The following is a 16,231-nucleotide window of genomic DNA, read 5'->3' on the forward strand; positions in this document are numbered from 1 at the left end:
ATAAATGTAATTTACATTAGGGAAAGATTTGGTACACTATTTATTTGGTGTGAAACTTTTTTTCTATTTCTGGCGTCTCATTCTCTCCCCTTTGCTTTTTACTCCTTTCTCTGCCTGTTTCCCCTTCCTCTTTCTCTCCCTCTTGTTCCATGTGTTCAGCGACTACTTGTAGTCTTTTCAGCTACGTAATTTGTTTGCCAGAAACTGTTAATGACTCAACCTGTACCTGCTAGCTGTCACTGTATCTCCCTCCCTTCACCTCCTCAGAAACTATTCTTTCTAAAATATAATTTCTTGTGCACTGTTGAAATTCATGGAAAGTTTTCCAATTTAATTTTTCTTAAGCATTTTGTAGCTTTCAACTATCACTTGTATGTGGGTTATCACTGATTTCATTAAGTAGTAGTTGAATTGCTTGTGACATTGGGCTAGGCACTATGTAGAAGGAAGTGAAGAAATCGGTCTTTTGATTTTAGGAGCTCATAATGTAAGATTAATAGTACTGCCTTAGAGACATGTTCATTTATAGGTCAAATGGCTGATATAAAAAAATACCAAGATTCCAAAGAACTGTATGAAAGGGACTTTGCAAATTCTTCATTTTGTTGCTTTTCCAACAGCAGGGCCAACTACCTTTCATTACCTTTTTTTTTGTTTCGCATTTTTTTGTTTTGTTTTGTTTTGTTTTTGCGGTACACGGGCCTCTCACTGTTGTGGCCTGTCCCGTTGCGGAGCACAGGCTCCGGACGCGCAGGCTCAGCGGCCATGGCTCACGGGCCTAGCTGCTCCGCGGCATGTGGGATCTTCCTAGACTGGGGCGCGAACCCGTGCCCCCTGCATCGGCAGGCGAACTCCCAACCACTGCGCCACCAGGGAAGCCCTTGTTTAGCTTTTTTATGTTGAAAAGAGAATACAGTTAAATCCTGTCACCCAGCTTCAGTAATCAACTAACATTTGCCATGTTTTTTTATCTGCACCTCTCACGTCTTCAGTCAAATTCCAGACAACATATCATTTTACCCCTAAATATTTCAGTATGCATCTCAAAGAAAGGAGCATTTTTTTAAGCTTTTTTTTTTTTAAATTTTATTTTTGGCTGCATTGGGTCTTTGTTGCTGTGTGTGGGCTTTCTCTAGTTGCAGCTCTAGTTGCTACTCTTCGTTGTGGTGTGCGTGCTTCTCATTGCAGTGGCTTCTCTTGTTGCGGAGCATGGGCTCTAGGTGCACGGGCTTCAGTAGTTGCGGCTTGCGGGCTCTAGAGCGCAGGCTTAGTAGGTATGGCACGCGGGCTTAGTTGCTCCGCAGCATGTGGGATCTTCCCGGACAAGGGCTCGAACCTGTGTCCCCTGCATTGGCAGGCAGATTCTTAACCACTGTGCCACCAGGGAAGTCCAAAAGGAACATTTTATTAATAACCGCAGTGCTATTTTCCCACCTCACAAAATTAACAATAATTCCCTGATATAATCTAAAGCCCAGTCTATTCAGATATTTTACCCACTTGCTCATAATGATTTTTCAGAGTCAGTATGTTTGAATCAGGATCCAAACAGGGTCCACTCATTGTCTTTTGGTTGCAATTTCTCTTAAGTCTCTCTAGCATTCTCTGATTGAGTTTCCTTCTCATTTTTCATTTCCTGCATTTGGCTTTTTATTACTGGATCAGTTCTGTAAAATCAGCCACATTGTAGGTTTGTCTGATTACTTCCTCCTTATGTCACTTAACTTGTTCTTCTGTCTCCTATATTTCCTGTAGGCTGGAAGTTCAATCTAAAAGCTTAATTAGATTGAGGTTCAGTTTTTGTTTTTTGGCCAGAATGCTTCATAGGTGATACTGTGTACTGCATACTGTATCATATTAGGAGGCACATAATATACACTTCTTTTCTTTTTTACTTTTAGTGATGTAGAAATTGATCAGTAGGTTCTAGTGGGGTCCTTAGTTTTCCCATCTATGAAATGAGTTAGTACCTTAGAGAATTATCGCATGTTATCTTGGTTAGGAAATGCAAATTTATAAAACTTTGTATCACTTCATTTTCCTTTAATTCTGTAATGGAGGACACTGAAGGGATTGACCAGAATTTTTATTTCATTATAAGAAGTGCTCTCTTGTTAAGTTAAATACTAAATTTCTCTAATAATCTGTGCTTTGAAATCATATTTGGTCTTTCACTGGAGAAAATGACATATGATTGTGATATGCTACTAGTTAATTTTAGTTATCAGAGTAATCTGTTAATGCCATTACTGTTCATCTGTATTTTTATAAAATGCCAGTACTCTGCACATTTCATTTCCTAGAAGGCTTTCAGTTTCAAAGAAGTATTAAAGTTGAACTTTTTCTTTCTATAAAAATGTGTGTTTCTATTAAAGTTGAAACTTTTTTTTCTTATGAAATAGATAAATGGTGAAAAGAGTGAAAAAAATGAGACTACAGAGAAAGGTAAGTGTGCACAGAAAGAGGGAGTTCTTTTAGGCTCTTTTTGAGATCTCTTAATCAGAATAAGCTTCAGATTTTACACAGTGAGATTCTTAGCATTGTGTTTAGTTTATGAGCTTTATCATTTTTCCTAACCTGTACAATAATATGAAAATATATTATATTCTGTATTTACATGTCATGGGGAATATTTATGGTAATGTGCATTTGAAAACATGAAAACCACAGTTGGTACTTGTCATTGCTTTTTTTCAAGATATAGTTTAGCATAGTGGTTAAGAGCATGGACTCTCAGAAGTCAGACTTCCTAGGTTTGAATACAGGCTCCTCTGAGTTTGCATGTCATCTTGAGCTTATTACTTCACCTTTCTACTTTAGTTTCGCCATCTGTAAGGTGGGAATAATAATCGCATCTATTTCACAGTGTTATTGTGAGAATTGACTGAGTTAATATATGTGACACTCTTACAACACAGTAAACTGCATATAAGTAGCTGTTAGTACTTATGACTTTAAGTGGAAAACTTAAAATATTTAAAGGCTTTTTCACTCCCCTCAAAAAAAATCTAAACCAGTAATTTGGATGTTATCCGTAGGTGGTGTTGATGCTCCAGTAACAAGTACGTGACCTAAACAACAAGACTTATTAGGCAATTGTCTAAGTTTTCCTCTCTCAGAAAAGGTTTAATTTAAACATTAATTGTATGTAACACTAAAATTATCTATTTAAAATGTTTCCATACAACAATTTAAAAAATAAAACTGTGAGTGTAGTAAGGTACCTTCCTAAAAGCTGTTATCAATTCATTCTTAGTTGTTTTTTTTTATATATACATTTATTTATTTTATTTATTTATTTTTGGCTGCTTTGGTTCTTCGTTGCTGTGTGCGGCTTTCTCTAGTTGCGGTGAGCAGGGGCTGCTCTTTGTTGCAGCGTGCGGGCTTCCCATTGTGGTGGCTTCTGTTGTTGCGGAGCAGGGTCTTCCAGGCACACGGGCTTCAGTAGATGTGGCACGTGGGCTCAGTAGTTGTGGCTTGCAGGCTTTAGAGCGCAGGCTCAGTAGTTATGGCGCACGGGCTTAGTTGCTTCGCGGTATGTGGGATCTTCCCGGGCCAGGGTTCGAACCCGTGTCCCCTGCATTGACAGGCGGATTCTTAACCACTGTGCCACCAGGGAAGCCCTAAGATTAGTTTTTATCCACATGTTCCTTTGTATCTCACCCTGCTTAGGTGTTGCATGTCTTGGTGGTTTGTTCTCCGCTTTAGATTGTTTTGTTATCAGAATGATCTTGATGGTTAGAAAGGGAAGTAAGATGGTTATTAGCAACTGGGTATTTTAGCTTAGGAGATGGTGTGACTGTGTTCTTCGTACAGCTTACTGCTGAAATAGTTCTTTCCATATTTAAGCTTCCTTTTAGTGCTTTTTAATCTTTCACTTCAGGTGGTAGAACCTGGAAGAGGAAAATAGCAACATAGGGAATATTTATTTTGGCTAAATATTAAAGGGCTAGATATTAAACATTTTAGGCTTGGGGGGCCCTGTTGTCCTTTCATGGAAGCAGCCATAGACCATATGTAAACAAATGAGTGTAGCTGTGTTCCAGTGAAAATAACTGACCATAGTTTACCAACCCCAGATGTGGAACACAGATAACAAACTTTTGGCTTATTATTCTAGGAAACCTATAAGTTTTTCAGATAGCCCCCATAAGACCCCATGGAGACTTTAAAAACAGAATTTAGAGCCTTTCAAGAACTTTTGAACCACAGGTATTTCTTCTGGTTGACATTTCTCAAATAGCTTGATTTTTAAAAATAGAATATTTTCATGAGACACCCATACTAATTTATTTTATACAGCAGCAGAGCCCACACCAGATGTAGTTGTAACATCACCAGCAAGTTTTGGTATTTAAGTCTTTATAAACAAAGCATTGAACTAGTTTTTTGATAAATGTCAAAAACATAAATTGTATTTAAAATTAGTTTAAAAGATAATAAATAATATGACAGAATAACAAGTATATGACACTTCTAGGAAAAGCTATGCTTGTCCTGTATTTAGTGATATAATAGCACACGGAACTAGGTGTTTCTTGTTACTTATATTGTCTCTCTCGATTCCAAGGAGCAATCACAGCAAAGGAGCTTTACACAATGAGGATGGATAAAAACATCAGCTTGATTATAATGGATGCTCGAAGAATGCAGGATTATCTGGATTCCCATATTTCAAATTCTCTCAGTGTTCCTGAAGAAGCCATCAGTCCAGGGTGGGTCGCTGTATATTTAGATAAAATGGTAAACTGTGGACAGTAGTAAATATTACTACTTAGCATCCAAGCTAAATGTGATAAAAGTAGTCTTTTCTTTTCCTGTGGACCTTTTCATTCTTTACTCCTTAGTGGCACACCTTACCCTTTCTGAAGGGTACTGTAAAGGACATTCCAGTTTGGCTGTTTTTTCTTATCTGTGGCATTTGGAGTCTTACTAGAAGAGAAATGAAACTCCCTTGTGTGTCCTCTTTCCCCAGGTGTTTGTTGACTAATTTCTCCTGCTATTTTTTATTTGAATTGCTTCCTATTTTGAAATTCCCCATACTATTATCTGTGGTAAAAGATTACACAAATACTTTTTCGAAGAAGAAGCAGGATAGCTAAGTGATTAAGAAAAAATACAGGCTCTAAAATCAGACTATATTTAGACTATATAACTCCGTCTCTCATTAGCTACATTACTTCTAGCTACTGGCCTAACCTCTCTAAGCCCATGTTTCCATCTGTGAAATGGGAATAATGATAGTACCTATCTCAGAAGTTTTGAGAAGTTTAAATGACAAATTTTATTTATGCACACAGATAACACAGTGCCTGGCATTAGTAAGACTTACTAAAAAAAATACCTTTTTCTTTCTTTTTTGATAAGAAGGCCTTTAACCTATTAAATAATTTAAAGTTACTTGCATGAATATATGGTATATTAAAAACTATCATAATAGCGATAGGGCTAAAACTCCAGTCCAGGGCTATTTTCAACTATTATGAGTGTTATAAAAATTATATAACCTCTCTAGGTCTTAGTTTATGGGACTGGATTAGTTAAAATCTATGGTCCATTCCAGTACTAACTTAAGCAACCTTAAAAAGATATATTTTTAAAGTTAAGTAATAAAATTTGCATAGTTTTTAGCATATTGCCGAGGCTTATGAATGTTCGACCTGAAGAATAAAGTGCTTTGTAAGTATGCTATTTAAAAATGAGATTAGAAAGGAAAACAAAAAATTAAAAAAAGAAAGACAAGAAATTTTTTTTAAATAAAATAAAAATTTTAAAAGAAAAAAAAAATGCGATGAGGGTGCATAGTCTAATCAAGTAGGTATGAATATATTTCCGGGATTTGAAAAGAGAAAGTTATGATTAATCTTTGATGATCTAATCTTTACTGACAGAAAGCTGGTGACTTTTATTAACTGTTTCCCAAAATGTGAGAATTTGACTAATGTGAAACTCAAGATGAGTTTAGGTTGAAGATTGAAGATGAATTGCCAAGAAATATGAAAAGATGAAATACCAAGAAAATTATTACCTTTTAATTTCTGTTTCAGTCCTTCTGAATTAGTTAAAAGAAGTTTCAATTTGGTGCTAGCATTCCTTTTTAGTATTTGATAATATCCCTTTCTTACCAGAGAGCAGGCCTCAGAGCTCACTGTAGGCAACAGTATCTTCAGCTAGCTGATGGTGAATACTATATTACTAGTTTTTCATTGTCTGTTTTAAAATTTTAATACAGCATAATATACACACAAAATCACTCGTATCCTCAGTATTTAGCCCAGTCAGTTTTCAAAAACTGAATGCATCCATTTACCTAGCATCTGGACCAAGAAACAGAACATTACCATCATTGCAGAAGCCTCTCTTATGCCACCTGTCAGTGGCTACACTTATCCCCACCCACCCAAGGGAACCACCAACAGAATAGATTTGTTTTTGTAGTTTATATAAACGGAACCATACAGTCTAAAGTCTTTTATGTGTGGCTTCTTGTACACAACCTTATGTTATGAGAGTCATGTATATTATTGTGTGTAGTTGTAATTTATTTATTCTCATTGGTATATGGTGATCTATTATGTGAACATAGCATAATTTACTGATCTGTTTTATTTACTTTTAGGATTATCCTTTATTTATTGGATATGATGCTATTTTCCATGTATATAGGAATATAAATTTTCCTGTTAAAACAAATTTAAGTAAAGGATCACTTTCAGTTAAATAATTAAATTAAAACATTACACAGTAGACAAGGTAGAGCAGAGTTGCAGCAGCTTGTGAAAGGGTTACATGAAAAACTGAAGTTTGGGGAGTACTGACTGATATTATTGTTTCCCAAACTAGCATTCTGCAGAATACTAATGTTGAGTTTTTAGACAGAGTGATTTAGGCAAGTATATCCGTAGTGTCAGAAATTGTCCTTAAGAATATCATGTTTCAATTTTTCTCATTCTTTGTTGACCAAGCATCCTTCTAATCTCTACATATCAAGTGAGACTTATTACGAAACAGTATTTTTTAAATTTTTTTATTTTTTGCGGTACGCGGGCCTCTCACTGTTGTAGCCTCTCCCGTTGCGGAGCACAGGCTCCGGACGCACAGGCTCAGCGGCCATGGCTCACGGGCCCAGCCGCTCCGCGGCATGTGGGATCCTCCCGGACAGGGGCATGAACCCATGTCACCTGCATCGGCAGGCGGACTCTCAACCACTGCGCCACCAGGGAAGCCCCATGAAACAGTATTTTATATTTCTTTTTTTTCTTTATTTCCTAGAAGGTACAGTAACCAACATTATTATATAGGAACAGGATTTTTTCCCCTTCAATTAGTTAAACCATTTAGTTTTACTTAGAATACAAGTTTCTGCCCAGCTTGCCAATATCACCAGTTAAATACCTGAAATACCTAGGTGCTTTGCTAGGAATAATATGGAGTTCCGTTCCTGGAGGAGCAAATCTGTATTATTCATTCCATCATTCAGCAGATATTTACTGAGCACTTATTATGGGCTGAGTTACTGTGGTTCTAAGTGCTGGGGCTAAATCATTGAACAGACAAAAATTTTTGCTTCATGGAGCTTCTATTTTAACAGGGAGGTGGGATAGGTGAGACAGGTAATAAATCTTTTTTTTTTCCGCAGTACGTGGGCCTCTCACTGTTGTGGCCTCTCCCATTGCGGAGCACAGGCTCCGTACGTGCAGGCTCAGTGGCCATGGCTCACGGGCCCAGCCACTCCGCGGCATGTGGGATCTTCCCGGACCGGGGCACGAACTCGTGTCCCCTGCATCGGCAGGCGGACTCTGAACCACTGTGCCACCAGGGAAGCCCCGGCAATAAATCTTAAAATGTGTATCTGCTGTTGATAAGTGCTATGGAGATGGTTATGTCAAGTGTGTGTGTTGGGGTGAGCATTGAAATTTTTAATCCATGAAGCCTTCATGGAGAAGTTATTCCTGAGCTAATCTTGAGATAAGGGAAATGAGTGATGCAGTTATCTGAGGGAAGAGGGTTCCAGACAGAGGGGACAGTAGGAGCAGAGGTAATTAGGCAGGTGCATACTTGCATAAACCAGGAATTACAAGGGAGCCAAGGGTGGAGTGGAGAAAGGGGGAGTAAGTTAGTAACTAGTGATGAGGAAGTTGAAGTAATAGGACTGGAGAGAGGGGCCATGCATTGGGCCATGGGAAGGCCTTTAGGTAAGAACCTAAGCTTTTGTGTGAGTGAAGGAGAACGTGAACAGCATGCTTTAGTGTAGAGTTGGTATTGTTCACAGGTGATGATGTAGAAGGCAGCACAGCACAACAGCTAAGAGCATAGACGTGAGCCAGGTTGCCTGAATTTGAATTCTGGCTCCACTTGGCAACTGTAACCTTGGGTAGGTTACTTAACCTCTTTGGGCCTGTTTCCTCATCTGTAAAATGAGGATAATAATGCCTGTTTTATAGGAGTGTAGTGAGGATCTAGTGAGAGTCAATGAGAATAAAACATTTAGAATAGCATCTGGCACATAGTAGATGCTGTATGTGTTTGTTAATAAGCATTTTGTTATTTGGTTAACTATTAATTATCTCTATAGGTATAAGAGAACTGAAATATAAACAGTGTTACCCACGTGCCCCCCCCCCCACCATTTATTTATATTTGGCTGAGACATACTCAGATGACTTCCTGTGTTTTCATTTTTGGCCCTTTTTTTTTTACATAAAGGGTCAACTGAGTCTATTTATTTCAGTCTTTAATAATTACTAAAATATATTCCAATATTATGCAGTGGTAAAGGTGTTAAACACTTTAGGCTATATACTATCTTAACATACAGTCTGACCTTAGAAAGGAAGCTGTCTTAAAGTTTGCTATGGTATGGGGAAATTTCCTGGCAGTCCAGTGGTTAGGACTTCAAGCTGTCACTGATGAGGGCCCTGGTTCGATCCCTGTTCGGGGAACTAAAATCCCATAAGCCCCGCAGCATGGCCAAAAACAAAAACAAAAACAACAAACAAAAAAAACGTTTGCTATGGTATGATAAAGACTGAAGAACAAAACTCAGTGTCTTATATTAGTATGTTAGGACCTCTCATCTACTTTTGCCCCAATACAAATGTTAATACATTTCAGAGTCACTGCTAGTTGGATTGAAGCAAACCTCCCAGATGATTCTAAAGACACGTGGAAGAAGAGAGGGAATGTGGATTATGTGGTACTTCTTGACTGGTTTAGTACTGCAAAAGATTTACAACTTGGAACAACTCTGCGGAGTCTGAAAGATGCACTTTTCAAGGTTAGCAAGTTTCCTTGTTAGTTTACTGTAATTGCAAGCCTTCTCTGGTTGTTAGAAAGGTATGTCGACTAGTTGATTATCTTAAGGACATGAAGATCCGACATGCTTTGGTTGTAGACTTTTAAAAAATTCAGATTTAAAAGACCAGTTTTGACTCACCTAATAACAATAAACTGATCTTTATAAAGTAGGATATTCGAATTTTCCGAAACAAATTGTCTGGAAAAAAGTGTTATTTTTTGTTATGAAACATAAAGGCAAAGAAAAAGCCACTAAGGAAAAAGAGATTGATAGATTTGACTTAATAAAATAAAAACTTAGGAGTGCAAAAAAGTACCAGATTTGAAGGCAGAAGACAAAAAAAAATGTTTGCAACAAATATGGCAGTGATTTAGAACACCTGAAATCTGAAGAGCTTTTGCAAATAAATAAGAAAATTACTTAAGATAAAATGTTGAAATAAGCAGTGGACACAGATAGACGTGAACAGAAGAAGATATGCAAGTGACAAAAACATAAAAATGTCAACTTGACTAGTAATCAGAGAAATGCAGATTGAAACAGTAAATGCCACTTTCATGATCAAATTAACAAAGATAAAAAATAATACTCGGTTTAATTCGTTAAATTATTAAACAATAATAGCACTGAATGCTGGTGAGCATGGGTAAGTATAAAACTCAGTCTTCTGGTAGGAGGGTCAATTGATGGAACATTGCCCTCCAGGAGAGTAATCTTAAAAGCCTTGAAACAAATCATGCTTCAAAGTAAGGAATCTAGAAATATACCCAGATACAGGTCAACATGTGAGATTGCCAATATTCAACTACAGTTAAGTCCCCTACATACGAACGAGTTCCGTTCCAAGAGCGTGTTCGTAAGTCCAATTTGTTTGTAAGTCCAACAAAGTTGGCCTAGGTACCCAACTAATACAATTGGCTATATAGTACTGTACTGTATTAGGTTTATAATACTTTTCACACAAGTATTACATAAAAAACAAACACAAAAAAATAAAACATTTTTAATCTTACAGTACAGTACCTTGAAAAGTACAGTAGTATAACACAACAGCTGGCATACAGGGGCTGGCATCGAGTGAACAGGCAAGAAGAGTTACTGACTGGAGCAGGGAGAGGAGGTGGGAGATGGGAGAGCAGAAGAATCGTCAGCAATAGGAGACGGAGGGCAAGATGCAAGTTCACTCATTCCTGACTTTGATGGAATGCACATTTATATCTTTGAAAGTTCGCAACTTGAAGGTTCGTGTGTAGGGGATTTGACCTAAAAAAGTGGCAGCTTCATAAAGTTACCTGAAAGTTTAGTGTATGATCAAGATGACATAACAGATCAGTGAGGAAAAGATGGATTGAAATAACTGGTTTGAGGACAGCTGGCTAATCAGCAAGTAAAAGAAAGGGGATCCCTACCTTATTTCTTAGACCACACTAGATTCCAAGTGGGTAAAAGGTATAAATATGTTGATTCAAACAATGAACTACTAGGAAAAAGCATTGATAAGTTTTTTTTTGTTTTATTTTTAAATTTATTTATTTATTTTTGGCTGTGTTGGGTCTTCATTTCTGTGCAAGGGTTTTCTCTAGTTGTGGCAAGTGGGGGGCCACTCTTCATCGCGGTGCGCGGGCCTCTCACTATCGCAGCCTCTCTCGCTGTGGAGCACAGGCTCCAGACGTGCAGGCTCAGTACTTGTGGCTCATGGGCCTAGTTGCTCCGCGGCATGTGGGATCTTCCCAGAACCAGAGCTCGAACCCGTGTCCCCTGCATTAGCAGGCAGATTCTCAACCACTGCACCACCAGGGAAGCCCCTGATAAGTGTTTTTATTACCTTGATCCTGAACCAAGAGGCTAATATTTTTGACGGTGTTAAAAACACCACAAATAAAGTAAAAAGTCAATTAAGGGAAAATATTTGTAACAAATATGACAAAGACCTATTTTCTTTAATATTCAGAGTACATTCACTGTTTACCAAGAAAATAGCAAATTCTATAGAAAAATGAGCAAAAGATGAGATTAGTTAAGCTATAGACTATAAAGGGTTAATAAACATGAAAATATGTTCAGCTTCACAAATAAGTACTAATGAAAACAACCTGTGCTTCCCTGGAGGCACAGTGGTTAAGAATCTGCCTGCCAACGTAGGGGACACAGGTTCAAGCCCTGGTCTGGGAAGATCACACATGCCGCAGAGCAACTAAGCCCATGCGCCACAACTACTGAGCCTGTGCTCTACAGCCCACGAGCCACAACTACTGAGCCCACGTGCCACAACTACTGAATCCCACGCACCTAGAGCCTGTGCTCCACGACAAGAGAAGCCACCGCAATGAGAAGCCCGCGCACCGCAACGAAGAGTAGCCCCCGCTCGCCGCAACTAGAGAAGAGCCAGCACACAGCAATGAAGATCCAACACAGCCAAAATAAATAAATTAATTAATAAAATAAAATAAAACAACCCACTTTATGTCCACCAGTTTGATAAAAATTATAAAGACTTATAATGGGCATTCTCATACACTGTTGGTAAATGTGTAAATTGTTATTGTCTTTTTGAAGGGCAGTTTGGTGGCATCTACCAAACTTGTAAGCCAACAGTTCTCCTAGGAAATTATTGTACAGAATACACAAACATATTTTTAAAAGATCATTTCAGAGATTAGCAATATACATTAAAAGCCTTAAAATGTTCATGACCCTTGGCTTAGCAGCTCCACTTGTGGGGATTTTCCCTAATGGAGTTGATTGGGTATGTACATGTATGAGGATCTTTAGTTTTTATCTCACCATTGTTTATAATTAAATAGGAAAAATAATAATTGTTCAAATGATTGATTCAGTTTTGGCGTGTGTGTGTGTATGTCTGTATAAAATACAATATTTGTTCATTACAGATGATGAGACAGTTCTTTATTAATAACAGATGCTCATATAAGAGAAAAGCAGCATAAGTTTCATTGTTTTATAAAAATAAAATTTAAAAAGAAGTATATCTATGTAGAAAACTAAAAATAAACTCTAAAATGTTAAAGTGGTATCTCTGGGTGATGAGGTTATAGAAGATTTTTATTGTATTTTGTTTTCCTATTTTTCTTCTAAGATCATGGATTACTTGTGTGGTTTTAAAAACCTGATCTATCCATTTGTTTCACTTAATGCTGAATTTTGAATTCAGCTCTCTTTTTTTTAATCATTTAGAAGATGAATCTTTTAAGAGCAATTTTAATATTCAGTTTTGTTGTGTTTTTAGCTGTCAAGAGGCTGCCTCCATGTTAAACATACTATTTCCTTATTTTATAGTGGGAAAGTAAAACTGTCCTGCACAATGAGCCTTTGGTTTTAGAAGGAGGCTATGAAAATTGGCTCCTTTGTTATCCACAGTATACAACAAATGCTAAAGTCACTCCACCCCCACGAGGCAAGAATGAAGAGGTGTCTGTCTCATGTATGTATGTGAAAATTTTTGTTTAAAATTGCTTCGGTAAAATAAACTTTATTTATGTTCTCAGGGTAATGTTTTTGGTTGTGTGTGCATTTGTCCTGTCAGATAGCAGTTCGCTTTTAGGCATAAAAATACAAGATGTCCCCATCCTGGAAGTTAATGTTTATTAATTCTTTAAGGCTGTTGTGGCTGTCACCTCTTAGTTTAAATTTAACTATCACATATAACATGCATGAGATATGAAGTACTGTTTATGGGGTTTGCTTTTCTTTTAAAAATATTTTTATTCTTTTGGGGATTTTAGTGGATTTTACTTACCCCTCACTGGAAGAATCAGTTCCTTCTAAACCTACTGCCCAGATGACACCTCCTACAGAAGTCAATGAAAACACAGAATTGATAAACAATCAAGATGAGAGAGTGGGACCACTGAATATATCAACTCCAGTTGAACCAATTGCTGCTTCTAAATCTGATGTTTCACCCATAATTCAGCCAGTGCCTATTATAAAGAATGTTCCACAGGTATGTTCTTGATTTTCTTTTAACTTTTGTCTCTTTATTTTAATATTATATTAAATATATAGTATAGAAATATGTATCTAGCATATATATGCCTTCAGTATTTTAGAAAGAAAAATATTGAGAAATATCTATATGTTTTGGTACCTTTTTTGCTATAAAAAATTTTCATTGTAATTGTCTTACTGCCACAGCAATATTAGAATAACTAATTGGAAGGATTTTAAACCCAGCTGGGTCCATTTAGTACAGGCAGTACTAATGAAAGACAGTATTAGCACAGTGAAGTTGAACAACACTTTCAGGTGTTTTTTATTATAATTTAATTCATAGTATTTTCCCAAATAATTTGGCTTATAGATGATAGGTATGTGATGTCAATATTTTGGTTTTGAAATAGTATTTTAGTTCCATTTCCTTAGAATTTGACACATAAATAACAGGCATTTTTTATCAATAATTATTTAAAAGAGTTTAAATAAAAGATGTTACAATAGGGGGCTTTCCTGGTGGCACAGTGATTAAGAATCTGCCTGCCAGTGCAGGGGACACGGGTTCGAGCCCTGGTCCAGGAAGATCCCACATGTCACGGAGCAACTAAGCCCGTGCACCACAACTGCTGAGCCTGTGCTCTAGAGCCCGCGAGCCACAACTACTCAGCCCGCATGCCACAACTACTGAAGCCCGCGTGCCGAGAGCCTGTGCTCCCAACAAGAGAAGCCATCACAATGAGAAGCCCGCGCACCGCAACGAAGAGTAGTCCCCACTCACCGCAACTAGAGAAAGCGCGCACGCAGAAACGAAGACCCAACGCAGCCAAAAATAAAATAAATAAATTTATTTTTTAAAAAAAGATGTTACAATAAAAAACTTGTAGCATCTTTCTCTTCATTAGATTTTACTTAAAGGAAGGTTAACTGATTCTTTCCTGTGTGTTTTCCAACAAGATTTTTTAGCATTTACTTTTAATTTTTTTTCCTCAGGTATATTTAAATAGTATTTCACATTTGAAGTGGATGACATCTGGTTTGTGGAGCAGAAAATTAGTCATTTTTTTGTTGTAAAATGAAGTGGTTCATTTCTTCATTTTTTATGGCCTGCTTTTAATATTTCTGATTAAATCTTAAGACTAAATAGTATTTGAATAAATTATTCTTAAAATGGAAATTTAAGAAATTTTAAAAAGGGCTTCCCTGGTGGCGCAGTGGTTGAGAGTCTGCCTGCCGATGCAGGGGACACGGGTTCGTGCCCTGGTCCGGGAAGATCCCACATGCCGTGGAGCGGCTAGGCCCGTGAGCCATGGCCGCTGAGCCTGCGCATCGGAAACCTGTGCTCTGCAACGGGAGAGGCCACAACAGTGAGAGGCCCACGTAACGCCAAAAAAAAAAAAAAAAAGAAATTTTAAAAAGAGCTTATGATATTGCACTTCCTTTCAACTTAATCAACATGTTATTTGCACCCTAATCCCTTCGTGACTTTCCGAGATATGTACAATTTATCAAACACATTTTGAGGATTTCCTATATGAAACAAAATATGAAGGTTTACAAATATGGGTCATCCATGGATTCTGTCTGATGTTTAGGAGAGACATGGACAAAATCAACCATAGCATAATGCAGAATATCCTAACTGTTTTTAATAGTCACTAGAGCACACAGCAAAGAGAGAAATTCTGACTGAGAGTGGGTATCATCAGGGGGTCTTCATGGAGGAGGTAGTATTTTTATCTGAGTTTTAAGGATTGAATAGGATTTGAGAAACAAGTGGAAAATTGTATGACTGAAGGCACAAAGCATGTTCTGGGGTCAGTGAGTAGTTTTGACATGCTTGGGCACAGCTCTCAGTTGGAGACAGGTGAGTGTGATAGTAGATAAGATTGGAAAAGTGGACGGAAGTCATCAGGAGAGACTTGGATCTCTTGGAATTTTATCCTGTAGGCGAAAGGAAAGCATTTAAAAGAATTTTAAACTTGAAAGTAACAAGATCATAGCTATGCCTTTAATATGAGTGGAAAATGGATTGTTGCCAAAATATGGATGAAAACATTTATTTTGGTTCTTGTTCACCTTTTATTAACCTCATTCTCATAGTGGTCCTTCCACTTCATTCTCAAATAAATTTAGAAAAGGGGGCGGGGAATAGTTTCATTTTTACTGAAGAGGCAAAAAGAGAAGTAAGGAGCAAAGGAATGATTCCTTCTTCCTATGGTAGTGTTTCTAATGGAAAAACATAGTTCATTTTGTAAGAACACTACACAGGTTGTTACTGGCAGATATTCTCATTTTTGTTTCAGTAAACTTCATTCTCAAGAAATGATGTTAGGGTCACTTTTAACAATTTTGTATGGTTAGTATGTTGTTAAATTGAGATAATTACTCAGTTTGTCTTTAGTATCTTATCTCTTATGAAAGTTGTTATGGAATATTTTATTCATTTGCCCTGCAACATTTATTTACTAAGTGTCAGGCACAATCTCTACCCTCCTGGAGCTTATGTGCTCAGAGGGAGGAAAGATTTTAAACAGACAATTATAGTTATTTAATCAGAATCCCAGTAAGTACTATGAGGGAAAAGAATAGGGTATTATGAGGGCATATATCAGGGGACGTGGCTAGTCTTAGGGATCAGGGAAGTGTTTAAGGAAGAGATATTTAAGCCAAGATCTAATGTTGTGGTGGGGATTATCTAGATGAATAGCTGGTGTAAAGACCTGAGTTGGGAAGGAGCATGGCATCTTTGAGGAATTAAGTGGAGGGAGGTAAGTATGGCTGGTGTAACAAGTAGTATGAGATAAGACTGGGGAGATAGGCAGAAGTGAGACCACACAGGCATGGCAAGGATTTTAGATGTAATCTAAGTACAGTGAGTGGCTATTTAAAATAAGGTTTTAAGTAGGTGGTTGGATTTGTGCTTTAAAATGATTACTCTGGTAACAGTGTGGAGAAATAAATTTTCTGGTTTGAGCAACT

At 37.3% G+C, this 16,231-nt stretch overlaps 1 protein-coding gene across 3 annotated transcripts in view; it reads left to right on the forward strand.

The window, feature by feature from the left end:
• Positions 1-16,231, forward strand: part of USP8 (ubiquitin specific peptidase 8) — a 101,076-nt gene that overhangs the window by 62,974 nt on the left and 21,871 nt on the right. For all 3 annotated transcript variants that reach the window (XM_027096657.1, XM_027096655.1, XM_027096656.1), the window contains 5 exons: positions 2,403-2,445; positions 4,571-4,715; positions 9,115-9,277; positions 12,596-12,740; positions 13,042-13,262. In XM_027096657.1, the coding sequence (XP_026952458.1) occupies positions 2,403-2,445; positions 4,571-4,715; positions 9,115-9,277; positions 12,596-12,740; positions 13,042-13,262 (717 nt within the window). The remainder of the gene's footprint in view (positions 1-2,402; positions 2,446-4,570; positions 4,716-9,114; positions 9,278-12,595; positions 12,741-13,041; positions 13,263-16,231) is intronic.

Source organism: Aethalodelphis obliquidens, unplaced genomic scaffold (genome assembly GCF_003676395.1).
Source record: "Aethalodelphis obliquidens isolate GAN/ISIS:26980383/991018 unplaced genomic scaffold, ASM367639v1 scaffold105, whole genome shotgun sequence".
NCBI classification, from domain to species: domain Eukaryota; kingdom Metazoa; phylum Chordata; class Mammalia; order Artiodactyla; family Delphinidae; genus Aethalodelphis; species Aethalodelphis obliquidens.